The sequence below is a fragment of the Lutra lutra genome, chromosome 14 (assembly GCF_902655055.1).
Source record: "Lutra lutra chromosome 14, mLutLut1.2, whole genome shotgun sequence".
NCBI lineage: Eukaryota > Metazoa > Chordata > Mammalia > Carnivora > Mustelidae > Lutra > Lutra lutra.
Genome location: NC_062291.1, coordinates 35,599,957 through 35,612,011, shown reverse-complemented (window position 1 = coordinate 35,612,011; position 12,055 = coordinate 35,599,957). Strand labels below are relative to the sequence as shown.

Below are 12,055 nucleotides of genomic sequence, written 5' to 3'. Positions count from 1 at the left end.
TTAGGTGTTTGGACCATTTTTCTCTCCACAGTTTTTAAAGAAAAATAGCTAGTTTTATTGCTGAAGTGCAATAGATGCTTTTTAATCCTTTTCTAGGTCTTTCTGTCTGAGGAGTTGGTCTGGCCCTCCTTGGCCTTCAAGCTATCTAATCACTGTGGAATGGACTGGGTGTCAGATTATTTTTTTTTCCACACCTCCATAGCATCCTTTACTTCTACTTTGTAGCCTTTTCCACAGTAGGGCGTAGCGACATCTTTGTGTAAGTGCTGGTTTCACGCCCGTCTTCCCCATTGACCCGGAAGCTCCATGGCATCAGGGCCAGGTTTCTCTTCCTCACAGCCGAGTCTGTGGCATGTGCAGCCATGCCTGCTTCCGGAAAGGCACCTCATGGACACTGTCAAGCAGATCAGAGCAGCCAGAGCTAGTGGGGACAGGTTGGAGTTCCTCTGCCCAAGAGGACAGAGAAAGGGACTCCCTTGCAGGCAATTAATTCCACAGTGTTAAGGATCTTGATGTTAGTTTGTTTTGACTTTAAGTCTCAGTTCTGCCACATGGGATGACCTGGGATGAGTTCCTTTTGGGACCCCAGTCTTCTCTCCTGTCAAATGGGGGTAACAGAGGTAATGTGAGAGCTTAGAAACATAATGTAGGTAAAGTACTTGGCACAATGTCTAGCACCTAGAAACAACTAAATGGTAGTGATCACTTGGGTTGTTATTATCAAGATGCTGCTGGGTAGGCACTTAGAGTGGCACAGTCAAGTTTTTTCTCTTCTCAGTTCTCTTAATTTTCTTTACAAATGGAAAAAAAAAAAAAAGATAGTATCTTGTTCAGCTATGAGGCCTTTTGCACCTGTCCCTTCTTGTCTCAGTGGTACCTTGCTCTGGGGCACACATCAAAGCCATTCTCTGGGCTGGGTGTCCTGGAAGGATTAACCAGCTCTGCTGCTCTTCTCTTCTGGTTCCCCTGCCCTGCTTCCTCCCACCTGAGCTCCGTGTGTGGCCTTCCTGGAGAAGGGCACATGCCCATGCCTCCCTGCCTTGGCATAGGCCTGGGCACCTGGACTTTTTGCAGCACTATCAGCCCCACTGTGCAGGATGAGGGGGGCAGACCTGGGGGCCGGGGGCAGGGAGAGGCAGGGCCACCACGGGGCAGGACTGCCCTGGGAGTGGTTGTTAGCATCGTAGCTGCTGTACTGTTAGCTTGCCGTCCTGCTACTGTTAGTCACCTCCCTAATGAAGCTGGTCTTTAGCTTCTGGGACAGCTGATTTCCAGGGGATTATTTGTATTACACACTTTAATGCTTTTTAATAGCAAATTTTTAATTAAATGGAAAGTCCTTTTGGAAGCAAGGGAGCAGCAGCTGCAACAGGACTCCCGTGTGTAACTCCGACTTAGACAAGAGAAGCACACGTGAGGAGGGGGCTGGCAGGCTGTGAGGGAGCTCACTTGAGCATGCCTGGGTTGATTGGCGGGGAGGGAAGGAAGGATGGGTTTGACTGTAGCTTCCTTCTGTCATCTGGGGGCCTAGAGAAGTATGAACTTGCTCGCCCAAGTATCGGAGAGAACATTTGGAGGAGGAGAGCTTTTGAAGTACCCCCTGCCCTTGATGTCATTGATAAATCACAGCTGGGGGTGGAATTTGGGGCAACCAGATCAGAGTTGAGTGACCAGATCAAATAAAGCAGGCAGTAGGAAGCGTCAACAGTCGCTAGGCCCTCCATCCAGCCCTGTCAGGCCCAAGTCCTCATTTTTGTTGGCTGAGAACCACAGAGCTGCAGGAATGGCCAAGGGCCTGTCTTCTGTGATCTTGCTGTGGTGGGAGAGGCTGCAGGAAGGCACCCCAGTCCTGAGGAAACAGTCTGACACCAGAAATGGAACCTGTTGTGTGGGGCGGTTGGCAGCCTGGGTCCACCAAGGAAGAGACATGGTGACTCCCGTGTATCTGAGAACTTTGCGGGTCGGTTTGGTGTCAGGCCATTCCTAAAGTGCTCTGTGAGGTGCTCCTGAAAATGCCAAGGGCTGGCGTGAAGGTCAAATAGAGGTTCCCCTTCAGGAGAGTTCAGGTGAGGGAAGGGACAGGGACTGCCTTGCCACAGTATCGCCTTGTGTTTGCATGAGAATGGTGCTCAGGGGTTGGCATTTAAGCCTGAGGTGGCTTTGTGGGCAGAAGCTTGAAGAGGAGACCTCGGAAGACATTAGGTTGGTTTTTTGCCCAGGAGCTCTGGAGGCGGGGAGTGGGAAGGGATTCTGCTTGCCAGCGTTTTCCTGCAGCTGGTGAGCTGCCCCAGTCTGCTCGGTGCCGGGGCCTCCGGGACCCGTCCATGCTGCTGCTGCAGCTGCACTCGTGGTTAGTCTCTCTCCCAGGCTCCATTGCTCTGGTGCCTGGCTGTGCAGGCTTCACCACATTTCTTAGAGGGAGCAGTGGTGTAGACCCATCTTTGGAGTCAGAAAGAGCTGGACTTATATCTTGACCTATTGCATCTTTGGCCTTCAGTAAGATACGAATGTCTCTGAGCCTCCACTGTCCTCATCTGTAGGATAGGAGGACTCCTCCTCTCGGGGTGGTCGTCCAGAAAAATGAACTCCTCAGAGACACCCCCTGTGTCCTTCCTGAACCCCACCATCTAGCATGGAGTCTGATGCTCAGCAGGCACTCAGTAAATCCTTGTAGAATAAGTCGTATCTGCAGAGAGCCTAACCCCAGGCCTGGCACGTAAGAAGCACCGAATAAACAGTGATTGTTGTCATTGCCTAGTCTGCATGTTGCCTCCCGTCCTCACCATCGTTAGCCTCACTCCCCACGCCTTCCTGCTGGACGCTACCTTTCCAGCTTCCTTCCTGCCCTTTAATTCCCTGTTTGCCATCTATTCCTGTGGAAGGGCTCTCGGGCCCTCCGGTCTTAACATCCTCTATCCCTCCATGGTCAGCCTCCCTCAGGCACCCCCACTCTTGCCCCGAATTACACCATCACACAGCAGGTCCCAGGACCTCCTTCTCCAGGACTAGCCCCTCTGGGAAGGTTCCTGCTTTTCTCTGTTTTGTCTTATTTCTTAGCCACAAACCTCTCTCTTGCCTCCATCTGAGGCAGTCCGAAGTGGCAGCCGGAGCACTGGACCCGGGGTCTGGTGGTTTCTCTGCTCTGTGGCCATGTCACCTTGCCTTGGGGGTGGGGTGGTGATGGGCACATTGCCACTTCTCACTGCTGTCAGAAGACCATCCAGGGAGGCTGGCAGGCTGGGGCAGGGGTGGGGTTGCTGAGAAGGAGAGGAGTAGGTTTCCGAGGTTTCTCTCTGTTAATCTCTGTCCCCCTCTCCTCTCTTGCAGTGCGCCTCCATGACAGTATTTCTGAAGAAGGGTTTCACTACCTCGTGTTTGACCTGTAAGTGCCTCTTTCTGAGGGTGTGGGGGCCTTTCCCTCCAGCTGGCTCACCATGAAGGCTTGGAGAAAGACCTGAACTGGGTCTTCAGCTTCTGCCGAGGCCCCTCTCCTTTACCCGAGGGAAAGGATTTGATTTTGACCTTCCTCTGGTAATGGTCAGGTTGTGGAGGGGACTGCATTGCTCCCTCACGGTCTTCCCAGGGCTCGAGACCCCGGAGGGCATTGTGCTCACATTTCTGTTCAGCAGCACACCTCGTGCAGACGCTTTTTTTCTTGTTTCTTGGTGTGTTGTCTTCTGTGGAGAAACAGAATAGAGCTCTTCGCATGACCTTAAAAATGCTGGGAAATTAAAGGTGGCTTTTATTAGTCATAAGCTGGACTCCACTTGGTCTCTCCTCCACTTTGGTTGTGGTTTAATATCTCAAAAGTAGCTCTTCACCTCCTGGAAATGCCTCTCCAGTATTTTCGGGATCCTTGATCTCATTATTCTTCAGCTCTAGGAGTAGGTCTGTCCTTCTTGGGTAGCTGCATATCTTAGTATTCATATTGGTCTCAAATAAAGCTATGACTTTCTGAGTAGGTTGACAATTTTCTCTTAGATCCCTGTATATTCATCTTTGCCTGAGTATTAGCTGATCTGTGGGTTATAGGCAGAGACATGTGCAGGAGGAAGGGAGGGGCCGTGTTACCCCAAGGAGAAGCCCCATGTCATTGAAGGATGAAACACTTTCTGGGCTCTTGGAAGGAATGCATGGGGAGTTGGGATTTCCTTAAAAGCTATTCCGTGGTGTAACCTGTTGCCTGCTGGATGCTGGGGTTGGCCCCCTGACCTGCCTCCTCTGACGCTCTCTGTCTGTTGGTTGCAGTGTGACTGGCGGGGAGCTGTTTGAAGACATCGTGGCCAGAGAGTACTACAGTGAAGCTGATGCCAGGTTAGGCAAGGGCCCTTGAGTTCACTGTGAGTCTCAGCCACTTCGGGGGGGTGGGGCAGGCATTGGGCCTATTTGAAGAGTCTTTGGATATAGATCAGAAGAGCTCCCTTCTGGACAAAGGTTCCACACAGCTGGACCTGAGCTGCATTTTATGGGTGATGTTAGAAGTTAGAGCCTTTTTTTTTTTTTTTTTTTTTGCTAAGCCCTTACAAGCCTCCTTTACCCCTTCACCCCAGAAATACCTTTTCTTTGCACTGCTGTATACTTGCCAGCCTGCCCAAGGGCCCCTCCTACTCCTGCTTCTTTTCTCTGACCAATTTGACTGTGTGCAGGGCACCCTGAGAATGTTCCAGAGATGGAAGAAACATGGTTTGCGTTCTGAAGGAGTGTAAACATCTGGGCTAATGAACCAGGAACCTTCTCAAAAGAGATTCCAGCCTGAATCCCTTAGTCTCTTGACCACCACGACCAGCCTTGATGTGGGGCTCCTCAGGCTGGAGAACCGTTCCTTGGCCACATCCCTCAGCCCTCAGCCGCCCCTGTGGAAGCCCTGGCAGAATTCCGCCCACACCACAGCTCTGGGGTGTTTGTGTGGCCGGTCCTTCCTGCCTCGGCTCCTCCCTCGGCCCCAAGTTTTCTCTGAGGGTGATGTTCATACAACCTGGTTTTGATCATCCTGCCTGCAGCTTATCTGGCATATGTGGCAGCTCTGGCTGCCTCTAGAGAGTGGGGGAGTACAGCTTCCTCACAAATTTCTCAACTCTGAGAGGTCAGTGTTTGCTGATCAACTTCAGATGCTTCAGCCTCAGGAAAAATTCTCAAGTGGGGAGATGAATTCCACTGCCAGCAGGGGAGGACTGGACTTCGGGGCAGGAGGAGGCGGTGATAGCTCTGGGAGCCTGGCGGGGAGGAGGGCGAGCTGGCTAGGGGGAGAGGAGGGGTGGTGTGTGACTGTACCAGTGGGCTTGGCCTGGCTCTGCTGGGACACTTCGCACTTTTGCCATTTTTGGCCAGAAGACTCTCCCTGCTAGCCTGGCTCTGTTCTAATTATATATTTCTGTGGAGACTTGCCTCTTCAGCTCAGTCTTAAAGTCTCTTTGGCCTACTCATGGGCTGTGTCTTGAAAGGAGGCCTGAGCCTCAGCCTCCAGGAGCCCAGTAAGACCTCTTGGCTCTTGTGAAAGCCTGAGAATCAGATTTTAGAGGAGGAGTCAGAGGTCCAGGTCACCAGCCCAGCATCCCTCCACAAGCCTGCTCCACACACATGCTAGTACCTGCGAACAGGGGCCTCGTTCTCTAGGCCAGTGATCCTCAACCTCAACACTACGGATATTTGGGGCCAGTTAACTTTTTGTTGTGAGGGCCCCTCCTGTGCATTATAGAGTTTTAGAAGTATCTCTGGCCTCTAGCCACTGGATGCCACTAGCATCTCCACCTTAATTGTGACAGCCAGCAATGTCTCCAGGTATTACCAGATGTCCCCCCAATTTTTACCCTTGCTCTAGATCGCTAATGCTCCCTGCCAGGAGTCTGACTGCAAGTGTGGCCAGATGTTTAGGAAGGTGGGCAGCCTGATTAAAGAAATGGCAGAGAGGGCACCTGGCTGGCTCTGTTGATGGACCATATCAACTCGAGGTCGTGAGTTCAAGCCACATATTGAGTTCAAGCCCTGCATTGGGTGTGGAGCCTATTTGAGAAAAGAAAGAAAGAGAAAGAGAGGGAGGGAGGGAGGGAAGAAAGGAAGAAAGAAGGAAAAGAAAAGAAAAGAGAGGAAAAGGAAAGGAAAGAAATAGGAGCTGTAGGTGACTTGGGTTAGTTTATCTTTTTCTATCAAAAATCATTACCAGATCCTCCTCAGTTGCCCTGTTTGGAACCTTCTTAAGGACATCGTTTCTTAAAGGTCTTATCTCCTCTACTAGATGATAAACTTCATGGCAGGCACAGGGTCTTACTGATCTTCAGAGTCTGTGTGGTCCCAAGCACAGTGCCTGGAGGTAGTCAGTAAATGTTTAAATAAATGAATGAGTGTGCCCCCAGCGAAACAACTGAGGTACAGTTGTATTCTCCTTCCTAAGATGCGACCGCAAGCCTCTTCTCCAAGGAGAGTTACTATAGGGGGAAAAAAAGAAGGAAGGGGTTAGATGGTATCTTTTGCTCAGAAGTGTCCCCAGTCTCTTGGAAATGGACTGGTGATATTGGGCCTTTACCGTCCAAGGAGGTATGGTGAACTCTATTCTAGTCTGTTCTCAGCCATTATCTAGTGGGAGACCCCTGATAAACCACTTAATATGCATGGCCCTCAATTTCTTCTTCTGTACAATGCGTTGAACTAGATGATGTCCAGAGTCCCAAGCTTTTAGCTGTTGTTCAGGGATTCCCTGTGACTCTGGAACCCAGATTTCCGTGCTTGCATCTGTAGTGTGTGGTTGTGGATGAGTGGCTTAACCCTGCACTGACATTCCTTCTCCTTGTGCTTTTGCAGCCACTGTATACATCAGATTCTGGAGAGTGTTAATCACATCCACCAGCATGACATCGTCCACCGGGACCTGAAGGTACTACCCAGGCTCCCTGTTTGTCTCCTGCTTGTGAAGCGTAGGCGCCACCTGGTGGCAGGTGATGGGACTGCGGGGACCCAAACTAGGCTTCCTCCGGGCTAGAGAGTGGGTGCTTCACGAGGTCTTCTCTTCCTTATACAGCCTGAGAACCTGCTGCTGGCGAGTAAATGCAAGGGTGCCGCCGTCAAGCTGGCTGATTTTGGCCTAGCCATCGAAGTACAGGGAGAGCAGCAGGCTTGGTTTGGTAAGAGTGACCCTGTCTTCCTGGAATGTGGCCCCCGCCCTTCCTCCTCTTCCTGATCTGCCTTCCTCTTTCAGAACTGGAAGCCAGACCCTTCACGGCCCCCCGTGTCTCCTCAGAGACTGGAGAAGGGGGGGAGGGTACAGAGTGTCCCCTGGCCCTAAGTGATTCAGTGCAGTGAGTCTAGCCGTTGTCAGCCCGCATTCTTGCTGCCTCTGGGGAGAAATGGGAGTTCCTGGTAGGCACTCGGACTTGCCCTGTGATTTTATTCTGAGCACTACAAGAAACCCAGTCTGCGTCTCTCAGGCCGCCCATGTGCTGAGAGCTTATATACCCAAAACAGCAGGAACGAGGAGGGACCTGGAGGAAGATTGCTGATGTGGTTTTAACAAGAGAAAAAGCAGGTTCAGTGTGCCTCTGCCCTCTCTTCTGCTACAGGTTTTGCTGGAACCCCAGGTTACTTGTCCCCTGAGGTCTTGAGGAAAGATCCTTATGGAAAACCTGTGGATATCTGGGCGTGCGGTAAGCCCATTCCACACTCTCAGTTTTTTGGTGTTAAGGGCCCTCAACTTCCAGCGATGGTGAGAAAGAGGCATCGCTATTCCTTGGGGGCCCCACAAGTGTCTGGTGTCTGTGAAGTCATGGTGTTGGCTCTAGGGCCCCTGGGATGTCTGTTGTCATCACACGTTCCTCCCCAAGTATTTCCTGGATTATCCTGCAGCCTTCCTTTTTTTAAAGATTGTATTTATTTATTTGCAAGAGAGAGAGCACGAATGGGGAGGAGAGGGTGAAGCAGTCTCCCCACTGAGCAAGGAGCCCGATGCAGGACTGGATCCTAGGACTCTGGGATCATTACCTGGGCTAAAGGCAGCGGCTTACCTGACTGAGCCCCCCAGATGCCCTATGCTGCATCCTTCCTAAAGAGGGACTGACCCACACCTAGAGGATGGGGTATGCCTAAAGACATCCCCGATGTGGCTTGCTGACATGGGGAGGGAAGCAAAGCAGAAGGGGCCAGCATTTTTAGCTGATAGCCACTTCCACCTCTGGTATAACCTTGACTTTCCAGGTGGCTGAGCCCTCTGTGGCTTTTCTTGGTTCCTCAGTGGAGTCGGTGACTGACCCCAGTGACCTTTGTTCTCTCGTAGGGGTCATCCTATATATCCTCCTGGTGGGATACCCTCCCTTCTGGGATGAGGATCAGCACAAGTTGTATCAGCAAATCAAGGCCGGGGCCTATGATGTAAGGACTGGTTTGTTCTTGACGTTCGGGCTGTTTCCACAGGAGGGGGCATATTTAGTGTGTTGTGGGGTACAGGGAGTGTCAGGGGACTTTGAGGACCCAAGGATAGGCATACAGGTCTCAATTCTTGCCACACCCTATCCCAGGAACAACTCTTTTCACAGGCTTTCTTGGTAGCTATAAAATCAAGAAGCCCACTGAAGCTCTTTGATCCATTATTTGCAGAGAATGGCCTGAAAAGTGTGATGTGCCGCCAACATAGGGGTGAGAAGTGGCATGGCTTCCGCCACTGCAGTGGGCCCTTGGGCACACTGTCAAGCCAGTTTCCTTCTAGTAAGGAGATGGGGTTGAACCAGGACATGTTAGAGTCCCCTTCCTGCTCTGACTGGATATTCTGGCATTCTAACCGTGATTCTGTCTTTCTCTCCTAGTCCTTTAAGTTGACACGGGTGCTGGGATGCCCCGGAGCCTCCCCAGTTCTCGGCAGGGCAGGTTTAGCTAGCACAGAGTATCCCGATTATAGGAGCTGGTAAAAAGACAGAGCCTCCCTTTCAGGGTGTGAGGCTCACAGAAGTTATATGCCTCCTTTCCCTCTTCCTGCTTAGTTCCCATCACCAGAGTGGGACACGGTGACTCCTGAAGCCAAGAACTTGATCAACCAGATGCTGACCATAAACCCTGCAAAGCGCATCACAGCTGACCAGGCTCTCAAGCATCCGTGGGTCTGTGTAAGTGTCTTCACCTCAGGTAGAGCGGCTCAGGGATGTCAGCCCTTAATATGCCCTCTTACTCTCTCCAAGCTACTGTCTATAAGCAGGGAGTGACTGTTCTGGGCCCTGAGCCGGGACCCAGCAGAGAGGGAGGGGGACTGGGTGGGGCCCCGGAGGGATTCAAGGAAGCAGGTGGCCTCATTAGATTCAACCTATCTTGCCCCCCCACTCACTTGTCAGGTGTGACTTAGTTCTGATCTTGAATGAGGACTTAGGTTAACCTTTAGGACTCTGGGTAGTTGAAGATGGAAAGCAGCTGGCAAAACCCAAAGTGAATTGCCAAGTTGAGGGTACATATTCAGATCTCAGCTGTCGCACAACTGTAACAGAAATGTGACCAATATCCAACAAATAAAGAAAAGGGGCCTCTGGGAGTTAAAAAGAGTATCTTGAAGTTCATGACCGAAAGAAAAAAAACTCACCCTAGGAGAATTGCCCCCCACAACCAGCTGTCAATGTGGATCGACATACTCTGTTTTCATAAATACTTCTGTAAAATTCTATAAAGTGAAGTATCTGTTTTCAAACTAAGAAGAGGGTATGCTACAGTTAGGCCTTCTGACAACCATGATGCATTTATGTATTTGTCCTTTCCCATGTTTACTGAATGCCTCTTTGGTACTAGTCACTGCCTGGGTCCTGGAGATAGAAAGATGAGTGAGGCATGGTCCCTTCCCCCATAGACCTTAAAAATCATCTGGGGAGCTAGGCACTCAAACAGGCAACCATTCTGCAATGTGAGAAGTACATAAAAGAATCTAACGAGTGCACAGCAACTCTTGCTACCTGGTGAGCATTGAGATTACTGAAGGCTGCATGGAGGAGGTGACCCCATCCTGGTTGTTGGCAACTGACTGGGAGTTCCTCAGGATGATAACCTGCAGGCAGAGCTTAGCATTAGCCAGGGTGAAAGGCCATGGGAAATTGTGGCACTTTGAAGGAATGTTAAGTAGTTTAGTTGTAGATGAAGATACGCCTACAAAAATGCAATAGAACAAAGCCAGAAAGATTCCATGACATACAAGTTTCTGCCTAATGAGTTTGGATTTTATTCAGGAAGCATAGGGAACCATTTAAGGGATTTAAAGAGGGAACAAAGGAGCGCCTGGCTGGCTCAGGCGGTAGAGCATACAACTCTTGATCTCACAGTTGTAAGTTTGAGCCCCACATTGGGTGTCGAGATAGCTTAGAAAAAAATAAAATCTCTCTCTTTTTTTTTAAAGATTTTATTTACTTACTTGACAGAGAGAGAGAGCATGCACAAGCAGGGGAAGGTGAAGGGAGAAAGGGAGAAACAGGCTCCCCGCTGAGCTCCCTAGCCCAGTGTGGGGCTCAACCCCAGGACCCTGGAGATCATGACCTGAGCAGAAGGCAGACACTTAACTGACTGAGCCACCCAGGTGCCCCCAAAATAAAATCTTTTAAAAAAATAAATTAAAAACAGGGACGCCTGGGTGGCTCAGTTGGTTAAGCCGCTGCCTTCCGCTCAGGTCATGATCCCAGGGTCCTGGGATTGAGCCCCGCATTGGGCTCCTTGCTCGGCAGGGAGCCTGCTTCTCTCTCCGCCTCTGCCTACTGCTCTGCCAGCTTGTGTGCACACTCTCTCTCTCTGACAAATAAGTAAAATAAAATCTAAAAAAAAAATTTTTTTTAAATCAATAAATTAAAAACAAAACAAAGAGGGCATGAAATACACAGCTAAGAAAGGTCACTTTGGAAGCTGTGTACATAGTGGAACTTAAGAGGAGGCTGGGGCAGGGAGTTCAGGAAGCTGTTGTAATTGCCTGAGCAAGACCAGATGAGGTCTCAGCTAAGGGTAGTGATAGCCTGGGTGGCGTGGCAAGGAGTAGACAAATTTGAGACATGTTTGGTAGGTAGACTCAAAAGGATTTAGTGACCAGTTGGATTTAGGGAGTGAAGAAGAGCAAGGGACCCACGGGGACCTCCAGATTTTGAGTTGGTAATAAGCAAAGGTTGTGCCATTTACTGACTCAGGAAGCCGGAGGAAGAGCCAGTTTGTGAGAAAGGATGATGATCTTAGTTTGACTGAGTGTGGTGTCTGAGGACCTCTAGCTGGAGACATCAGTTGGGTAGTTAGAAATGTGGTTCCAGAAATTAGAAAAGAAGTTAAAATTGGAAATGCAGGTTGTGGTCATTTCTGTGTGGGTGGTGTGGAAATAAATGGGATTGTTTTTACACGGATCGAATTCCCTACGGGCTTGTATTTGCTTCAGTAAGAGAAGGAATAGCCACCGAACACCAGCACGTAAAGACAGGCAAAGTTAGAGGTGCCAGCAAAGGAGGCTGGGAATGAGAACTTCTGTGGCAGAAGGAGGTTCAGGAGCAAGAGACCCTAAGAAACAGGTGGTCTCAGTAAGGGAGCATCTGTAATCAGATGCCACAGAGTCCCTGATAAAGATGGGAAAGATTCCATGGACTCTGACCAGTTGAAGCCCAGTTTCATTATTTCACTAACAGATGCAGTGGAGTGAGAGACTGAAACCTTTCTTCAGTGAGGTGAAGAGGGCATGAGGAGGAAGAGAGAAAGAAATGGCATTATACAGAGAAGGTCATGAGTCAGGGGAGTTTTTAAATTTTTAAGGAGAGGCCCAGGCACACAGTAGGGGCTCAGTAAACAGTTGCTGAAGGAGTGACTGCATGGGGATCACAACACACAGGATACTCTCTTCCGTTCCATAGCTTCCATTTCCCAAGGAAGGGGAGAGTGCTGTCTCACGCACCCTCCTCCTCTAGCATCAATTCTCCGTGGTGTTTTTGTGTTTGGATTGTTGTCCTTAAATAACCTTGAGTTTGGGGTAGTGCTTTTCTTGTAAAAGCATTTTCACAACTATGACTTCATTTCAACCTTCAGATCAACTCTGGGGCGGCTGAGCACACAGCCATCAGTGCTGGGACTAGGGTGAGGGGCA

The 12,055-nt window shown here is 50.1% G+C and overlaps 1 protein-coding gene across 15 annotated transcripts in view; it reads left to right on the top strand.

Annotated features, from left to right (window-relative positions):
* The window catches only part of CAMK2G (calcium/calmodulin dependent protein kinase II gamma), a 53,689-nt gene that overhangs the window by 16,390 nt on the left and 25,244 nt on the right, over positions 1-12,055 (top strand). For all 15 annotated transcript variants that reach the window (XM_047701598.1, XM_047701589.1, XM_047701586.1 and 12 more), the window contains exons 4-10: positions 3,328-3,382; positions 4,249-4,314; positions 6,796-6,868; positions 7,013-7,115; positions 7,551-7,634; positions 8,261-8,355; positions 8,961-9,083. In XM_047701598.1, coding sequence (XP_047557554.1) covers positions 3,328-3,382; positions 4,249-4,314; positions 6,796-6,868; positions 7,013-7,115; positions 7,551-7,634; positions 8,261-8,355; positions 8,961-9,083 — 599 coding nt within the window. The remainder of the gene's footprint in view (positions 1-3,327; positions 3,383-4,248; positions 4,315-6,795; positions 6,869-7,012; positions 7,116-7,550; positions 7,635-8,260; positions 8,356-8,960; positions 9,084-12,055) is intronic.